The sequence below is a fragment of the Anoplophora glabripennis genome, unplaced genomic scaffold (assembly GCF_000390285.2).
Source record: "Anoplophora glabripennis isolate ALB-LARVAE unplaced genomic scaffold, Agla_2.0 scaffold1050, whole genome shotgun sequence".
Classification (NCBI taxonomy): Eukaryota; Metazoa; Arthropoda; class Insecta; order Coleoptera; family Cerambycidae; genus Anoplophora; species Anoplophora glabripennis.
This window is the reverse complement of record NW_019417126.1, coordinates 11,969-32,009: the sequence shown is the minus strand read 5'-3', so window position 1 is coordinate 32,009 and position 20,041 is coordinate 11,969. Positions and strand designations below refer to the sequence as shown.

At 32.2% G+C, this 20,041-nt stretch overlaps 1 protein-coding gene across 2 annotated transcripts; it reads left to right on the top strand.

The window, feature by feature from the left end:
- The first annotated feature begins 446 nt into the window (after positions 1-446).
- On the top strand, positions 447-19,388 carry LOC108915672 (serine/threonine-protein kinase dyf-5). 2 transcript variants are annotated; one of them, XM_018721770.1, is made up of 8 exons: positions 447-712; positions 4,485-4,652; positions 10,623-10,961; positions 12,650-12,841; positions 15,696-16,150; positions 16,276-16,508; positions 19,080-19,191; positions 19,248-19,388. In XM_018721770.1, the coding sequence occupies exons 1-8, from the start codon at positions 557-559 to the stop codon at positions 19,258-19,260; spliced, it is 1,668 nt and encodes a 555-aa protein (XP_018577286.1). In that variant the 5' UTR covers positions 447-556; the 3' UTR covers positions 19,261-19,388. The 2 variants fall into 2 exon arrangements, with proteins under 2 accessions (XP_018577286.1, XP_018577285.1); XM_018721769.1 differs by having other exon boundaries at positions 16,273-16,508.
- Positions 19,389-20,041: the final 653 nt, after the last annotated feature.

The following is a 20,041-nucleotide window of genomic DNA, read 5'->3' as shown; positions in this document are numbered from 1 at the left end:
AAGATAGAAAAAGACAAAGGACCTTAATAGTAGGGCCAGTATCTTCTATGCAAAAGATTTACTTAGCTCTGATAAATGTAGTAACTTAATGAAGTTTTATTATTAATGATTATACTAAAAATATAAGCAAAGATGAATTTGATAAAGCTATAACAACAATTTCTATTGTGAGGTTGATATGACAACAATTAATAGTAAACAAAACGGTAAAAATGGACAATGCTTTGTTAAAAATATAAGAATAGCAGATAATATCTTTGCAGCGAAGCATGACAATTATTGTGTACGCCGTAACCAAACAGTTGGGACTTAGATAGTTTCATAGGGGCCTTCGACAGACACCCTATCCGCATGGAAAGGAGAATATATAACGTCGCGAAATAATCAATAATTAGAAGGACGGCGGTACAGGTACCACATTATTTCTCAGTCGATTCATGTTCCTAGGCTAGTACACAGCAAATAAATACAATGTGTCAACAGACATTTACAACTTAGTGCAAAGTAACCAGGGTGAAATAACTATGGGTTAACACACGTAGTGATTACTTTTAATATGAATCGTTACACTATTCTTCATCAGTTGGGAGATGGGACCTACGGTTCCGTCGTCCTAGGCCAGAGAAAGGATACGGGAGAAAAAGTCGCCATTAAGAGAATGAAGAGGAAATACTACTCTTGGGATGAAGCTATGAATTTGCGAGAAGTTAAAGTATGTAAAAAAATTTGATTTACACCTTTGACATATGACGTATCGAAATAAATGTCATTGAAATAGGGTTAATATTTTTAGTGCTATTGACCCACACATAATAACAAGAGATTTCGTTCAATCAATCTTCAATTTATTGTAAGTTTTCGGTACTCCCAAATATCTTTTTTATTTTGCACAAACCAAAATGAGCAAAATTTAAAATAGTTTTGTGGGTGCACAAGAAAAATATAAAAGGATTTGACCATGCTGTTGTCATAATAAAAGATATTTTGCTGCAGGAACATATTAGTAGTTAAAAAGTTGTTTGGCAAGTTTTAGATTAAAAATGCGTATCAACTATAATTACTACGCACCAAAAAAAAAATATCTAGCTACTGTGGTACCTACTGCACTGTACTGTACTAGTCATAGGCAAATTATTTTTTTTAACCGTTAATAGGTAGGCCTCAACTAAGTTATCTTTACTTACCTTTAGTAAAAAAAATGCTAGAAAAAGAACACCGTAAAAAGGTGACCTCTTGTTCCAGTAAATCATCTTCAGATAATAAATTCGTGTTAGCAAATCAATAATACAGATTATCTTAGCAAAACTGTTTTGTTGGCCGGTTTCCTTCAGTGTAACAATGTTTATTTTGACATCTTAAGCCAAATTGAATTACATATGTTGCAGGTAACTCATTCACATGCCTCAACTTTTCTTCTTATCAATTGACTTAAGTGGTCCAAATGGTTTTCACATAATTCTATGATACCATTTCTACATCCTGCGCATTGTTAATCAGAACTACATTTCCAAACTCACATCTTATTATTGGTCCGATAGAAAATAATTTTATAAATTGTAGTAATCTGTATTAGATTCCATTTTAAAATGTATATTTCAGTAATAACAGGCTCCTCTACTTCTTGTTCTTCTTGTATCTGTGGTGCTTCCCTGCCGACACTTTTCTCAGCTCCTTAAGCTCCAGAAAGGCTTTTCCCAGGAGCTTCATTCTATTACGTGTAAATCGTGGGTACTTACTTCCCCAGAATGTACAGAGAGTCACATCCTCGACAGACCGGACTATCTACAAGCTTTAGCTTCTATAGATGTTTCCTAAAGTGACACTATCGTTATAAGTCCCGCGACTTTCCTGAACCGAATTTTATTCAAGTTCAGCTACTCATTCGTACTTTTTTGCAAAGAGCATTCCATAAGTTCCTTCGCATGGCTTTTGACTTCCATTGATGCCTTTGTGTCCTGGCACCCAACCCAATCTAAAGCATTTGTAAACATTCCTACATAAGTTTTGAACCTACTTTGTGTTTACTGTCCTAAACACACCATTATCGTGAAAATATCTGCTTGAAATACAGTGGGAAAGGTCCCCAGACTGTAGCTTGCACTCCATCTGGGTCTGAGTCTGAGTCCATATATTTCTTATTATCCGCCTGATCGTTGTGGAGTCATACCAGTGTAAACCATACCAAGCTCCATCTTTCCAGGGTGTAGGGTCCTCCAGTAATCATTAATGAATTTGTAGACAGAATTTACATCCATAAAAAGAAATAGGAAACAAAAAAAGTCAAAAAGGGTTCGTTTTTGTTGGCACTAGCAAGAGAGTCGAAAAAACTAAATACATTATCCCTAAATTTATAACTAATGGTCAGTATCGTTAAAAAAAGTAACGGATTTTCCCAATAGAAGATTGTATTTATGGTAAATGTGATATTTGGGTTATTAGTTTTCTCAGCCGTAGTTATAACAAATTTTCGATAAGACGCTTCCCTACGGAGATACAGGGTGTTAAAAGTTTCAAATATTTACATTAGGTATGTATGCAAATATGTGAGGATGGAAGGAAGCATCCCAGTATGTAGGGATATTCGTATCTGAGCTCAGTTTCTACATTTTATTAGAATTGTATCCATGGAAGATCTTCTCCAGGGTAAAAGCTATTTGGAAAAGTTATTATTTTAGGTGTTTTCTGCCTGCTAGTCAATTCTCAAAGTTCTGAGGTTATTTTTTGCCTTAATGTGGTATATGAAATACATAGTAATTTCAATAGCATTTTTTGTTCATGTTTAATTTTATGCTAATTCATTCATTCAGTGGTCGCGAATTAAAGGACTTTATGCAGGACCACAGACTATTTTTTTCAAAATTTATTAACAAAACTCTTCCGCGATAGCGAAACAGTTGGAATAATTGATCGAGGTATTTTTATTCATACTGTCAATACTATTTTACTTCTTTCATTTCAAAAAATATCTCTTTTTGGCATATGTCAGTAAATTTAAAGGACTATAGTGTGAAATTAATCTTCGAAAAAAAAGGAAAGTGGGGCTAATAATATTTCTAAATAACGTTTTTAGTCATCCACTTGTTGTGTCATTTAGTTAATAATAAACTAATCTACAACAAATTAATGAAAACCATAGTTTATACTCGTACAACTTATTAATATCCGTATTATCCTACCATTATGATAATTAATGTAATTTTAAAAGAGACGTAAACATAAATAATATGAAACTATGCGTGCATTCGTGGTAGGAAATTTACATATATAAGCTAGCCGTAGAGAAATTTATTTTGCTTTCATCCTAGATTAAAATAGGCCAATGAATTCTTATCAGGCTTATGCATGCAACCTTATAATTTACTGAGTAGAAGGAGATTGTTGATACTTATGAAAATGTAACCTACATAAAGTATTCAAAGCAATTATATACTACTGGTGAAGCAAGAGATTTATTATTGGTATGATAAACAGATTTTTTTACGGGAAATGTTAATCAACAATAATTATATCTTAAAAGTAAAGGTTGCATGCAAAGTTCAATTACCAGTAGACATTTTGAAGATAATTGAAGATTTTTTGTTAATTGCAACACGAGATGATTCTCAATGATGTCTCAGTTTTTGGAATTTTAATCAATTCAGTAGTTATCACAACTATGATTCAAGGTCAAGTAATTCATAATATTATCTTTTCTCGTCATACCAGTGCCGTATTGCACTGTCAAATTAATGCTTTGCCGCATACCACGAGTGGCCTTGGAGTAAAACGCTCTCTGAATCTCGTCTTGTAAAAATGTGCTCCTAAATGTGGTAAATATATCGTCAAAACATTTGAATCTTTGGTTTTAGAGTAGCTGACTCCAGGGTCTTCTTTTCAAGGTCTACTAAATTATCATCTTTGTTTTCTATACTACGAGCCTTTAATTGGAACTTTTGTGGACAATGACGTCATGTCAGAGCTCAGTAGGTATCATTTGATTCTAGTTGGATCTTCTTGATCTTGTCGATAAAATCTTCAGTGCTTTTGACATGGTGCTCTATCTTTCCCTATACATCTTCAATTTTGTGTGAAACATACCTGAGTGGGTGAGTGGCTGATCCAAATGCAATTAGTTACTATTTGATCTGTCTGTAAGTTAAAAGGTAATCAAGTAATGATGTTCTGAGTTATTCCCAATATAACACTTGTGTTTCCTTTATAAGCAGGAAATATAATATTATATTCACTTTTTGTCAGTTGTTTGATGATCTGGACTTCTTTTCTAGTCAGATTGATTTCGTTTCGGCGATTTAGATTTATAATACATACTGCCTTTATTCAGGGCGCTAATTATATCCATAAATGTCGAATAAAATAAAAGTTTCAACACTGAACCACGAAAACCAGGGCTTTTGGATTTCAAATTATTAAAAAATAACCCTATAAACTTACGATACCTATTTGGAAAACATCTCGTAGGTGATAATTACAACTTTTTATTTCAGTCTTTAAAGAAATTACATCATTCGAATGTTGTCAAGTTAAAGGAAGTTATCCGTGAGAACGATGTGTTATATTTTGTATTTGAGTACATGCAAGAAAACTTATATCAGCTCATCAAGGACCGAAGAGTGCCTTTTCCAGAAGCAACTGTTAGAAATATGTTATATCAGGTGAGTGAAGAATATGTAATCAATTCTGCGTTATTAAATACATTGCGCTTCGTATACTGAAGGCATAACAATGAAAATAATAGCAGCAAGTCGTACAGTCTTACATTTCCAAACACCCTGAACTGTTTTCATGTTTCACTATCTCCACAGGAAAATACTATTATGAAATGATATACAGGGTGTCCCGCATAAGAACCGACATAAGACAGGTGCATGTAGTGGTCTCCAAAATATTGTAATTTAACCAAACTTACCTATATACAAAGTTGCACCCCTGAGGAGTTATTAGCCCCCAAATTGGGGCCCTAAATTTCGAAAAAATTTATATCTCTTCAACACTTCCCCGCAGAAGAACCAAATTTGGTACATGATTTATACAGGGTGTTTCTAAAATAGGATTCCAAACTTCTGCTGCGTTTATAACTCATTAAAATAAGCCAAAAAGTTCCTATTAACATGTGCCCTAAAACACCCTTAGGAAGTTATATGCCCTTAAAAGGGCTCAAACAAAACTGTTTTTTTTTTCAAATAAATTGCAGTTATGAAGGATCCGATCATTTAATAAATAAATTAAACACTGCAAAGCTCAATTGACAGTTTATCAATAACTTAAATTGTTAAGCGTTGTGGCAACGTCAGTCTTTTATTTGCCATGGTAAACAGATTTTTGTAATTTTTGGCCTAATAACTTAAAGAGCAGAGTAATTTTCAAACTCAATTTACTCGAAAACCATTGGAAATATCGATTTGGACAAAGATAATATTTTTTGTTAAGATTTTATAAATCTGTGGAGAAAATTGTAAAAAAATTGAAATAAAAAAAATTACGGTCCGAAAACCCCCTAAACCAACCTAAATGGGACGCATATGATTTGCATGTCGAAAAACGAAGTAGCCCATATTATTTAACGTAAAGTTATGTAAGACCCATAATTTTTTTTCTATTTATTTGCGACCGTTTTATCAATAACAGAAAAAAGCCAGTTTGAGCCCTTTTAAGGGTGCGTTTTAGGGCACATATTAATAGGAACTTTTTGGCTTATTTTAATGAGTTATAAACGCAGCAGAAGTTAGTTATTTTAGAAACACCCTGTATATTATTGGTCTTCTTTGACTATGATTTAAAGTTAATTGAAGCAGTATTCTCTATACGGGGTGTTCATTAAGAATGGCATGGGGGGCAGCACAAGACGTCAAAATAAAAAAATTAAGCAAAACATGCCTTACTTAAAATGTTAATAATTACCGAAATAAAAGGAGCTGTCTGGATTTTTTTTCAATTTTTTGCGATTTCTCATGAACTGTTAGAGATATTAAATTAAAAATTTAGGGAAATCCATTTTAAAAGACGATAAATTGCGACATGTAAATGATTTTCTAATAACTGGAAGGGGTCTCTAGTGACGTCATAGAGAATTACAAAACTGTGCTCAACTTTTTAAATGGTAATCTTGTGGCTGTTTTTATTAAATATTATGATGTAAAAAAAGAAATTCGATCCCTAAATTCTTAGTCCAATATCTCTAACGGTTCTTGAACAATGGCAAGAATTTAAAAAAAAATTCAAAAGAAATACCCTCTCGGTAAGTAGTGACATTTTACTAACTATATTAAGGTACCTACTTTAAAATTTATCACAGATAAATAACTTTTAGTACCCTAATTACTGCATATGTAACATAATGTTGGGTCATAAAAATCCATAAAAGTATATTTTGTTGTCACAATGAAATTTATGTTTTATAAAACACGTTCTCTTAATGACAGAGAATTCATTTTTAATTCCAGAAATGAACAAAATGTTACTTTTTACATATTTCAACAAGACAGGTGAATAGATTTTCAATTACTAGCTCTTTGAAGCGATATATATGTCTTTAAATGATGGATAATTGATAGAATCCCTTTAAACTAAAGTTATTTCAGTTGCAACTTAAAAAGTATTTAGTCCAGTCATTGAAGGTAAAATCCGGCGTTATTGTATAATTTTCCCAAACAACACCGATTTGCACCAAATTTTGGATTTAGGTTCTACTTACCCCCTACTTCAAAGTTGACCCTGTGCCGGGGGTTGCTTTTTATTTTTTAGGGGTGAAAACTACCTATATTCGAAAATAATTATAGAATTGTAGATAGGTTGAAATCATCTTTAAATAACTAATTATGATGAATTGAACATTCTCAATCCCCGAAAACCACCCCCTATGACAGTAATCATTAAAAAATAATGTTGAAAAATATTATTCAGCATAATTTAATCATATAGTGATATTAAATTAAGATTTCTTTACTGTTTTAATTTTTTATTATGTATTTATTTATAAGTTTCAACCCTTATAAAAACCATCCCTTGCAAAAAAAATCGAACAATTATAGTTAAAAATATTTTTTAGTTCAAAATATAATACAATCTTTTTATTATTTAAAATGTAATGTATTTATTTATTTTCAAACCTTAAAAAAACCCCTACTCATTAAAATTTGCAATCAAAAATAGAGAAAATAAGATTTTTATTTTTATAACAAAATTTTTTTTTATTGCAAATAACATAAATAGATATTCAAAAATCCTCTTACTCTCGTCTTTCTTTTCTATTCTAGTCCTAAAATTCCTATTTCTATTCCTAAAATATAGCTATAATGTGTATTCATCAGTGCTTCAATATACGTGTTTTGATATCTGCAAAAATATGTGATTGGTATTTTACCCATAATTTGCTTAGTTTTTATGCTTTCAAGCCCTTCAAAAAAGCATTTTGTAGGTTATTTCAAGGGCTATAAGATCAAGTTAAATTTTCTTTCAGCCCTTATTTTTGTAACGGTTTGAGTAGAAAGGGCTTGAACAAGTTGCTATTTACCAACATATGCAAACTTTAATCATTAATAGTTTTTGAATTATTTTTTGAAGAAAAGAGAATCTTTTCCAAAAATACAAAAATTCTCTTTTCACTTCAAGCCCAACTTTTTTCAAAACTAAGCACTTTAAACCGGTCAAATTTCTAGAGCATATTACAAACATAAATAAAGTAAATTGTAAAGTGGTAACGATTATTTTCAATTGGGGTGGTAATTAGGGGGTGATTTTCACGTTTTTTGACGCCGAAAAAAATACGGACCAACTTTTTTTCGTCATAACTCGCTTAGGTTTGATGCTAAGGACTTTTATAAAAAAATAAAAATAAAGGTTTTTTTCAAGCACTTTAAAAGAAGGTTCTATGAGTATTCCCTGAAAAATGCATTGGTTTTTTGTTATTTCACGTTCAAACTTTTAGTTTTGGCGTTTGACAAATAAGAACCAACCTTCAACATGCTATTACTCCCCTTATATATGGTTTACAGACACCATTCTTTTTATTTTTTATAAGTTACGTTTTTTATAAGAATGATTTCTTTAATAAAATATTAACTTTTTGAGTTATTCGCAAAAAACCGTTTGAAAGTGTTTTTTTTTTGGTTAAAAAATTTACATTTTCACTCGCGAATAAGTCGAAAAGTATTGACTTCCAGACTTTATAGAACAAAAGTTGCTTAGAATTAGTAAATATATCCATTCCCGAGATATTTTCAATGAAACATTTTTCACCTCCGGGTAAAAGCAACCTGCGGTACAGGGTCAACTTTGAAGTAGAGGGAAAGTAGAACCTAAATCCAAATTTTTATGAAAATCGGTGCTGTTTGACAAAATTATACGCGAAAATGGTCATTGATTGAAATGAAATCTGTGTTGATGACTTAATTAAATAAATATACAAATTCAGTGAATTTGTGTATTTATTATTATATATTTAGTATTATTTAAAAAAAACAACCCAGTAATTTGCATATAAAAAGCTTTGGATTAACGTATAGGTAGTTGGCCGAAATATCACATTTTGTGTCAAGATTATTTCGTAACAACTATGCTATTTTATTGACTACACCCCCTATAGTAAACGATCAATTAATATGTCTAACTACAAACCCAATCCATTTAGAGCTTTTCATGATAGATACGTTATGCTTAAACTTGAATTTACTATATTCATTAACATAAATAAATAGGTACCATCATTTATAGGAATGACAAATGGCTAAAATAAATTAATAAATGTTATCTTAATTTCCATCGAGTTTATGTTAACGAGCTTTTAGAATTTATTATCAAACTTATGTACACTAACTGCTATTTAACTCTATTTTCAGTTAATTTTGATATCTGTAATATAAATTTCCTAAATAATTTCCCACTGTCTATGACAAAATAAACAGTTGCATGTGGGTTTGTAGAAAGTGTAAAAGTGTATATCAAATATTAATCCTAACTTATTTATAGTTATAAATAATCTAACACTGTCTAAATTCTCCTAAATTCAGTATTTAAAAATAAGAAATTTAATTTCAAATCTAAACTTTTCAACTACTTTATTGATAAATCAGTATTTTAATTTTGTACGTAATTAATGTAGTTTCCTTATCAAATTGGTGTTGACAAAGCCATATGTATCTACCGACTTTTTAAATAAAAAATATTTTCCAATCATCCAATCCAAGTAGGTCAGCTTTACAACTGCGATATCTAATAAATATTAATTTACTGGAAGAAAGTACATTTATTGATTGTGTGAATAAATTATTACTATATTGAAACTAATAGTCGGGTAAGGATGATAAATATTGATCACTATACATTGGAACTGGATATTTAGAGGATTAGCCTGTTCGTAACACGATTCCAGATGAATATTATAAATGCGGCTATAAAGAATGTTCCGAGTCCGAAGAAAACTATGCATATTAGAGAAAGCATATTATTATAAAAAGGCTTTTTAAATGAGGTTACTATTTTTTGTATTATTTATTTGTTAAGTAATTATTCCTATCTTAAGTGTTTTGTGTGAAATTCGCGTTATTCTTAAACAATTGTTTTGGATTCACTTAAAGCTTCATTATTCCATTTCGTTTCATTTCAAACGCGTAAACTTACTTAACTCTAGTAAGTGATGTAATTTTAGATTAGAGAAAACAATGACATCGTGACTTTACCGCAGACACGTAACTACTTAAATATCACTGGCTTATCCAATGAAAATAGTATGTTATGAAAAAATCGACGTGCTTAAAGAATTATGATTTCCGAGATTTAACTAGGTCATAGCCCACTATGGCTTCCATAAAAATAACATATGAGTTTGATCTGTAAGTCAAAAACAGTAGTTATTAAAAAATTAAGTCACAAACTGAGAAAATAGATTGTTTTCGACGGCAAATTGTATTGTGATCACCATGTGTAGTCGTTAGCATTAGCATTATCTATTTTCTCAATGTGAGATATTTCTGGTTTGGCAAAACGGAATTTATAAAACCAATTACTTGAATCTCATTTTTTTTTCAGTGGGGAAATACACAATTAAATAATAGCAATAACTATAAACGATCTTCAGTTTTGGCAGAAATATTATGTGCATGAGTAATATTCTCTGCAATCGATGTAACAGTAATTTAAAATCTTGATTTACTTTAAACAAGTTATCTGCACAATTTAGTACCTAACTTTAATGTGAATTAACTTTGTTATATTTGCAGAACAAGAACTTTCGAATTTATAAAAGTTTCTTATATGCAGACATTTCCATTTCAACTCTCATCTATTTCTTTGAAAATTGTTTTAAACAATATCTCGCTTACTATTAGACATAGATCAATCAAACCTTAAACTCATGCGGTGACCCTAGAAACATTTGTTAAACTTGTGAAAGTATAGTCTGTTAAAATTAAAAGTTGTACTTAATTGGATGTGTTTTAACATTTATTTCTTCCAAGAAATGGCATGGAAAATGTCCAAAAGCATTTGTATAATTTTTCTTTGTATTTCTTATAATAAACCCTTTACGTGTGTATCAAATATAAGTGAGAATCCTATGTATTGAAAAAGAAGATGGTGAATCAAATGGCAAAGAGAAATTTAACTTTCACTAATTTTTTTTTTTTTAGATATTGCAAGGTTTAGCGTTTATACATAGACATGGGTTTTTCCATAGAGATCTTAAACCTGAGAATATTCTATGTTCCGGACCAGACTTGGTAAAAATAGCCGATTTCGGTTTGGTTCGAGAGATAAGGTCTCGACCCCCTTATACCGACTACGTGTCAACCAGATGGTACCGGGCCCCAGAAGTATTACTCCATTCCACGACTTACAGCAGCCCCATAGACCTATGGGCAGTGGGATGTATCGCTGCTGAAATATACACGTATCGACCGTTGTTTCCAGGAACAACGGAAACCGACCAACTGTACAAAATTTGTGCCATTTTGGGGACACCTGATAAGGTAAGATGGGATTCCATTCAAAGAGATATTTTTTATTTCAAAATAATGGTAAATACACCAAAAGTGTTTACGTGCGCCCAAAGAAAAGAAAAGTAATTGATTTAAAAGTATACAGTTAATGCAAATACAAAAAAGGTTCAAATGTAGGTTAATTTATAAAAGGTATGTTCAACTAAATTCTAAAATATTTAAAAATACATTAAGACATACATACTATAATAATGTAAGATGTAATATAATGAATTAGGCCGTGGTATGGAGTTTTTAAAGTCGATAAGAGAAGATAATGTAGTTTTGAAACTTTTTTACTAATATAATCAGTATGATGATTCCAAGATACCTTAGGATATCCATATATCAAGAAATTTGACATATTCGGAATTACTTTTGTCATTTAAATTGCGAAGGTTAAAGATCATCGTAGGTCGTTATTTTATTCTAGAAAAACCAGTTATTTGCTAATGATTGTAATAAAACCGAGTTATTAAATAAAACAGAGGAACACTGGACTCTGTTGTCATCTGCAAAAAGTGTAACTAAAATATTACTGTCAAAACAGTTATGAAGATCGTTTACAAACATTTTAAAATGTAGAAGTCCCAAGATGGAACCTTGAGCAGCACCATATCTTACTTCCAACATATTTGACTGTATAGTATTTTAAACAACAAACTGAAATCTTTGTTTATTTATTTATTTATTTAGACAATACACTACCCTACAGAAATTCCAATTACAGGGTAGGTACAATCAGAAAACTACATCATACACTACATAATATGAGATAAGCAACAATACAAAACATTACACACTTAAACAATTAAACAAAACAGTAGATAATTGTAAAACAAATATAATTTAATTTGTAAATGTAACTTTTTTAATAATGGCTATATTACAATTAAAAATTTCAAACTGATTTTGAAACAGATTATATTTATCACACATTTGAAAAAGATGAGAGTATTTTTGAATATTAATTCCTGACACAGGTAAATAAAACAATGAAAAAAAAAAAAACGAGATGATAGTTTAGGTGTATGAAAATTTAACAATGAAAGTATAGAAGTCAAGTCAAGTCAATCACAATATGTAATAACTTATATAAAAATATCAATTGTGCAATCGTTCTACGTTCATCTAAACTGCGAAATGAAAATCTATTTAAAAGATCACATTTAGGGATACCAATAGGTGGATAATTGCCATCCTTTCTAAACACTGCAACCTTTAAGAAACGTCCCACCATAAAACAATTTTATTTAAAACGGTTTGTAAATTTAAACAATCATTTCCGCTACTTATACTTATATAGAGCTTCATGTCATCAGCATATAATAAACAATTAACATCAGTTTCAACCACAATATTATTAATGAATATATTAAAGAAAAGAGGACCAAGAAGCGATCCTTGCGGTAGACCAGAAGTAGCTACAAATTCTTTCGTCAGCCGACCACGATATTCAATAAATGCATGCCGATTTAATATGAAAATAGCGGCTATCTTCATTTGACGTGTTTGAGCGTGTTTTCAAAAAATTGTTACTTTCGAAATTATTAGAGGCGGCTATTTTGGTTGGAGCATAGTCTGTAAATCTTACATCAAATATATCCTTTACCTTATGCTATTTTTTACCGTGAAATGTGAAATCTTCGAAATTTCTTTTATTGTAAACTATATTGCAGAAAAAATGGTCCGAATGTTATCAACTGGCGGGCGCTGTAGGATTCAAATTTCCATATTTTGCCAAAACTCCCCTTAGTGACGTAGTGCCTCAAGCAAGTTATAGTTCTATCAATTTAATGGATGACTTGCTAGAATGGAATCCGACCCATCGACCTACAGCTCAGTCAGCCTTGAAGCATCAATTCTTTCAGGTAACTTTAAGTAACGCTTAAACTTTTGCGTGTCGTTGTAGCCGTCGAAGAAATTATCTTCACTGAAATCAGTGCTGAATACTTTTATCGTTCATCAACCTACAAAGCTAACAACTAGTGACTCATGATTAAATAATGACTGCTACCGCGAACATAATTTTTATACGGACTGAGAAACAACAATACAGGGTGTGGCGTGTATAATGTATAAAAATTAAACCACAGCCTCCTAACGATATTTGTAATAGAATAGTGTTATACGAAAAAGTTCTATTTCTGCGTTTCTTTTTTTCGTAAATTAAAATTCAATTATGTGTCAAAATATTTTCTCTGGGACGGTCCTGTCCGTGTGCTGTACGATGAGTTACGTGCTGTAGACCAGCCGCGTAAACAAATCGTCGTTGAAGGATAGAAAGATACTTCTCAATTTTTGGGGAAAAATAGATATTAAAAAAAAACTGATATTTTCTTATTATATTAATTAATAGTAATTAATATCTTAAATGCATTGTTACTGCAAGAGTTCGCAAACAAAACTACACCCGTAAGCATCTGTAGTTGCCAACTGCGTGCACTAAACAAACACCATTAAAATATGGAACAAAATGAAATAAAACTTACCATTTCTAGAGAAAATGTTGAAATTGATCCCCATTAGCGCGGATACAGGCATGGCACCGACGCACCCAATTTTAGCGAATATTTTCCCAAATTCCAGGTATTCCCCTAATTGTGTCAGCAGCTTCAAGTATACGGTTTCGTAATTCTTCCACCGTAGCAATTGGAGTATTGTAAACCAATGACTTCAAGTGACTTCAAAGATAAAAGTCCATTGGAGTTAGATCGGGTGACCGAGGTGGCCACGGTACAGGACCAAAGCGTCCAATCAATCGCTGAGGAAACATTTCATTCAAAAGTGTAGTTACTTCTGAAGTACTGTGTGGAGGAGCCCCATCTTGAAGATAAAACATGCGTGCCCGAACTTGTATTGCCACATCATCCAATAATTCAGGCAATCGGTTTTCCAAAAAGTCAGAATATGTTGGTCCATTTAGTCGTTCTTCAAAGAAATAGGTGACTCACAAGTACATCTCCTATTATGTCAGCCCAAACATTTACCGAGTTCACCTCATCACGGATAAATGTCGCCTCATCTGTTAGACAAACATAAGCAGGAAAGTCTACTTGATTGGCACATTGCCGTAAAAACCATATGCAAAAACGCATTCGTTGATCACAATCCGGGGGTAAAATCTTTTGAACTGGTTGCAGATGATAGGGGTGCAACAGCTGACGCCTTAAGATTCGATGTACGGTACGAGATGAGGTTCCTGCTTGCTGTGAGAGTCGTCGAGTACTAATTCTGAGGTCTTCGTTAAGATTTTCCAACACTGCATCTTCAACATTAAGGTTCACTTGTTGACCACGTCCTTCTCCTCGAGGAATAACACTTCCCCTATCTTGCAACCGCTGAACGCGCTGTAGGAATGTATTTGGACGTTGTGGCCATCGTTCCCGGTACAACATAGTCGCCGCGAGCGCATTTTCTCCAGAACGTGTCGATGGTGTTAGTGTATGGTGCATACACTAACACCATCGACACGTTCGGAAATAGTAAATGCATTGTTTTCTCTGTTCATTGTAAAACTAGTTTGTGCACAAACTAAAAAATTAAGCAAAGTAAGAAACAAGAATCTCGTTTTTAATGTAATTGGTACGCTATTTTTATTTTTTACTTCTTTATAAAATTTACACTGTCACTATCGTGGAATTCCAAAATAAAACCCTTTGTCTGGAATCTTTCACTTTTTAACACTGATGGGTCGATGGACGATGCTTAATATTTAATAATTAAGTGAATAATGAATTCAATACAAATACAAAATCAGTTGACTGCACAAATTTTTTGACAATGTAACCTTACCTTTCTTTAGTATTACTAGTATTAGATTATACCGACTTAAATTATAAGGTTGCACCTCGCGTCGCATAAAAACATTTCCAAAGTTTTTAACAAATAACACAGGGTCGGCCTTTATTTTCGTTGAAAAAATAAAATTTAATTTACAAAAAAAAACGCGAAGATAGAACTTTTTCATTTAAGTTTTCTATAACAAATATCATGTATATCAGCTGTAGTTTAATTTTTATAGATTAAACACGCCACACCCTGTATATATTTTTCTCATCGCAGTAACCTAAAAAAAAGAGTAACATTTGTTTTTAGTGCTATAGGAGCCTTTATAGATTAAAGGTGGAACTGTTTTTTTTATTAGCGATACAATTTCAGATAAATATGTAAAAATATTGGTACGTTTCGAAGACTAAAATTAAACTTTTTTTTAATGGAACCCTGTATATTTTTCTAATTGCAATTATAAACAGTGTCTCCGGATGGGGTACCGCACTCTCGTAAAATTTTTCATTGATGATTGATAAAAAGTTTTACTTATCTTGGGAAGCCATAGGCAGTAATCAAATATGTAAAAAACATACAGGGCGTCCAAAAAATTTCAAAATGTGAAATTTTCTCTAAGCAAAGCGCATTTAATTTTTGTTTTCGCTGAAAATTGTATTTAACAGAGTTGTTGGAGAACTCAAGATATGCTTAAACACGGAGTTTAGTGAAAAATAATAATCACGTTAAAACATTTTTGATTCAATCTTCTAAATGCAACAATTGTTTTTTATTTTTTAAATAGTTCTTATAAATCGCAAGATCGATTTCCTAAAACTTTAGTCTTTACCATTTTATCCTAGATAGAATGTAGAGGTAGAATGTGCATGAATTATAATTATTATCTAAGTGACCTGTACCTCTTCAAATTTACAAGTTGTATTTATGTGACTCTAGGTGGGGCAGCAGTATAGCGCTCTCCACAACAATCGCCAAATACAGCTTAACAGTGCCCTTCAGCCGCATACAAACGGAATATTTCAGAAAATCCCGACGCAGCAAATAGCTTCCGATGAAAACCAAATATATGCCAACCAGCAGTCACTACAGCTTCAAGCCAACGGACGGCCCTTACTGAAACAGTTGAACCAGAACCCTACGATGCAACCTTTGCAACCCTCTGTACAAATAAACATTCAATCTCTGATAAAGCCAATGAAATCTCCTGAAAAACAAGAGCAGCATGCACCGCCTATAGTATATAGCTTTGGCCAGTCGGATTACAGTAGTAAATATTTACCAGTCCTTAATAATGTAAACAATCATAACAATCGAAATATACCAAATAAGAAGATTACCTGGGGGTTAGAAAACAATTTCGAATACGAGGATGATTTTGCAGATATATTAGGGTAAGCCCAAACTAAAAACTATAAATGACACTTATTCAATCTTAATAATATAATACTCGTATATATAAGATACAACTAACACCATATTCTCGATTTTATTTTCATGTTTTTCTTGGGGTAAGAAGCAAAATCAAGATGCCTCCTTCAGACAAGAACAAAGAAACCAAAATAAACCTGAGTCAGTACAATCTTCAAGATATATTGGAACCTTTAGCCAAAGCAAGCGCTGGTACCGCAAGAAATCAGTACCTGAGCGTGTCTAGGTATGTTGCTGGCCAACCTTCTGGAGTGAGAAGAGATTCTAACATTAGTCTACTATCGAATTTATCGAACAGTGGTCGAAGGAACAAAAAAACGAGTAAGTTATATACTAGCATATTATATCTCGAAGGACCAAAACCATGAAACTTTATGAGAACAATAAGGATCTCATCATGAGGGATCTGAAACTACATGGCTGTCAGTTGGCAGACTTCCCAACCCCATACCACGGGGTGTGCGAGTATGTATAAGGATTGATCAAAAAGTAACGAGAATTGTTCATTTTATTAGAAAATATCTATTTAATCTTCAATTTTGTTTACGTCCCCTTCAAATTAGTTCCACTGTGATATTGAGAAACACTAAAGGAACGTCGAGCACAGTTTGCAAGTTTGCCTTTATCTCATCTGTTGTTGAAAAGCGTTGTCCTTTGAGTATCCTTTTGAGTTTGGGAAATAGGAAAAAGTCACAGGTGCTATGCCCGAAGAATATGGCGGTTGCGGCACCACAACGGTGTTGTGTTTCGCCAAAAATTGTTGGATAAGCAAAGCGGTATGTGCCGGTGGTGCAAAATCCACGAGTTAGCTCTTGTGTTTTTCTCGTTTTCTCCTGATTGCCTGACGTAAATTGCGCAGGTCTTGTAGGTAGTACTCCCTGTTAACTGTATGAACTATTCCATGGTAGTCGAAGAAAACGGTCAGAAGGACCTTCACATTTGATGAGATCTCGCCTTATCTCCGAAGTCTTCTTGGCCTTCCTGAAAACATTTGTACCATTGACAAACTCGTGGTTGTAAGATAGTATCATCGTCAAAAGCCTTCTTTAACATTTCAACCACTTTGCTTCAGTTAATTCCGTTTAACATAAAAACTCTGTGATCAGACATTTCGCCACACAAAAAATCGCCAAAAACACTTAGGTATGTTTTACGAATTCGCTCGCTAAACACAACCTAGCGTGGCAGCTGCCTAAATATAGACAGGTACGTCAGTAACAGTGCTACCAATTCACAAAAAAAAAAGAATCAGCTCGATAGAGCGGATACGCGGAATTTGAAAAGTCCCGTTACTTTTTAATCAAACCTCGTATAACCACGAAAAAAATGGTTGTCTCACTATACACCACAGTGTTCATATTTTGATAATGAACCCCATACCAATTTTTAAGGAAGTACATTTAGGATCACAAAGACACATTTTGTGATGAAAAAATTTCAAACAAAAATCAAAAATTATATTTATCTATTAATTAATTAATTAATTAATTAATTTATTTATTTATTTATACATTACACAGGCTGTTACAAATTCGCTTCTCACTACAGGGATCTCGGAAACGGTAAGAGATACAAACTAGCTTAAATGGGGGCAAAGTTGCGTAATCAGGAGACCAACATTATGCATTTAAAAAATCAAGGCTAACATGATTAGTTTTCGAAATATTTGAAAAAAAAACAGAAATTTTGAAAATCCGTTCTTGTTTTATATCATCCTTGTTTGAGGTGATATTGAGAAAAGAAGGACACTTTCTTATGGCCACATTTTGCCTTCCATCGAATGGTATAATCATTTTTTATATGTAACGTTTCGTCTCTCCAGGGCCATCATCATCTTAGGCAGTACAGTATTGGGGGTCATGAAGGCTTGCAAAAAATGTAATAAAATTTCTAAGGTCGCATTTAAAAAAACGAAGTTGATGATGGTCCTAGAGAGACGAAACGTTACATATAAAAAATGATTATACCATTCGATGGAAGGCAAAAAGTGGCCATAAGAAAGTGTCCTTCTTTTCTCAATATCACCTCAAACAAGGATGATATAAAACAAAAACGGATTTCCAAAATTTCGTTTTTTTTCAAATATTTCGAAAACTAATCATGTTAGCCTTGTTTTTTTAGAGGCATAATGTTGGTCCCCTGATTACGTAACTTTGCCCCAATCTAAGCTACTTCATACCTCTTACCGTTTCTGAGATCCCTGTAGTGAGAAGCGAATTTATAACAGCCTGTATAGATTTCCAACACATATTTGTAAAATAAAATTTGTTTCGTGATCATCTGACAGATAGGAATAATAGTTGTCTTATTTCTTAACAACATTTTAATTTTTCGCCCAAAAATTTCACTTTGCTCCGAAATTCATCGGCAAGTCATGAATTTTGAGTGCAGGATAGTGTTCTGCGCATCGAATTCCTTCGGTAATTATATGTGGATCTCTTGTATTTGAACTTTCTTTTGAGCTTGTGTAAATAATTATTAAAAATATATTATTTTGATTTAGTTTTTAACAAAGCAAAGCTGTACATAATTTTTCGTTCATTTCGATCATTGGTACTTGTATAGTTGAATTCACCAGTATTTTATGTTGCTTTCCTCTACAATCATCTATATCTAAACATTGGCACCTTCGCCATTATACAACTTATTATAAACCATGTCCTCTAGGGTGTAACAGCAACATTGTAACGAGCTTTTAGGGCTCATTTCTTTCGCAAAAAAAAAACAAGAGTAACGATGTAATGTGCACGCAAAAGAGTGCAAAAGTAAAAAGAAAATATTCGAAGCGAAAGATGTAGACTGTAAAAATATGTTTTATTTACGTATGTTATTCGAGTTTTATTATTCAAACTCACTGCAAGAGCCCTACGTTGATACACTTTTTTTTATTAGACAAGATGGAACTACCGACAGTTTGGAACGAAATGGGTGACAGCAACTCTGGAAAAAGGAAACTGGGAAATTTAAACATGCAACATACTAATGGATTCGATCTTACAGCCAAGTAAAAAATTCTGACTATTATTTTAAAAATTTGATCACTAATTTAGGCCTTTTTAGATATTATAAATAAACGAGTTCTGAAGAAAGATGTAATCTGTGATAGACATTTATTTTTTTAATGTTATTGGTTCAGACACATTTCATACAAACATAATTAATATCTACAAATAATTCGACGATGTTACTTAACGAAATAAATACACGAATAAAATATATACATGTTATATGTCTTTTTATTCCGCCACCTTTATTGAAAAATATTATATTGAAAAATTTTAAATATTAAATATTAGTCGTGTTTTATCTAATAATACAGTACATAATAATTATTAACAAGACAACTTTCTAAAAATTATAACTATTCTTACTCGAATCCGTATTTTTGTTTATATAAGAAAGTTTACTTAATTTAAGATTATAAGTACAAGTGTATATATCTATAAGGTGTCCCGTAAAATATGTTACAAATTTTATAACGAGCGTTCAAATAAAAACGTGGTCAAGTTGGTTCTGAAAATTTGGACGTAGGGCGTAGCGTATAGCAAATGAACTTAAACGTCATCTGTCAAAGCGCTATATCGCCGCTATCAATTTGAATATTTTCGTTTTAAAAAGCGTTTAAAATGGTGTTTTCTCAAGAACAAAAAGTGTTTATCATAGAGTCCTACTTTAGAAATGGACGCAAGATTGATGGAATATGGAAGTATTCTATTGAGGAATGTTTCATAGAATTTCAAAATCAATTTCCCGGCGTTGTTGAGTACAAAATTTTTCAAAGTGCAGTTCAGCGTTGTGTTAATGTTTTTCGTGAAACGGGCAGTGTAACAAGAAAAGAAGGAAGCGGCCGACCT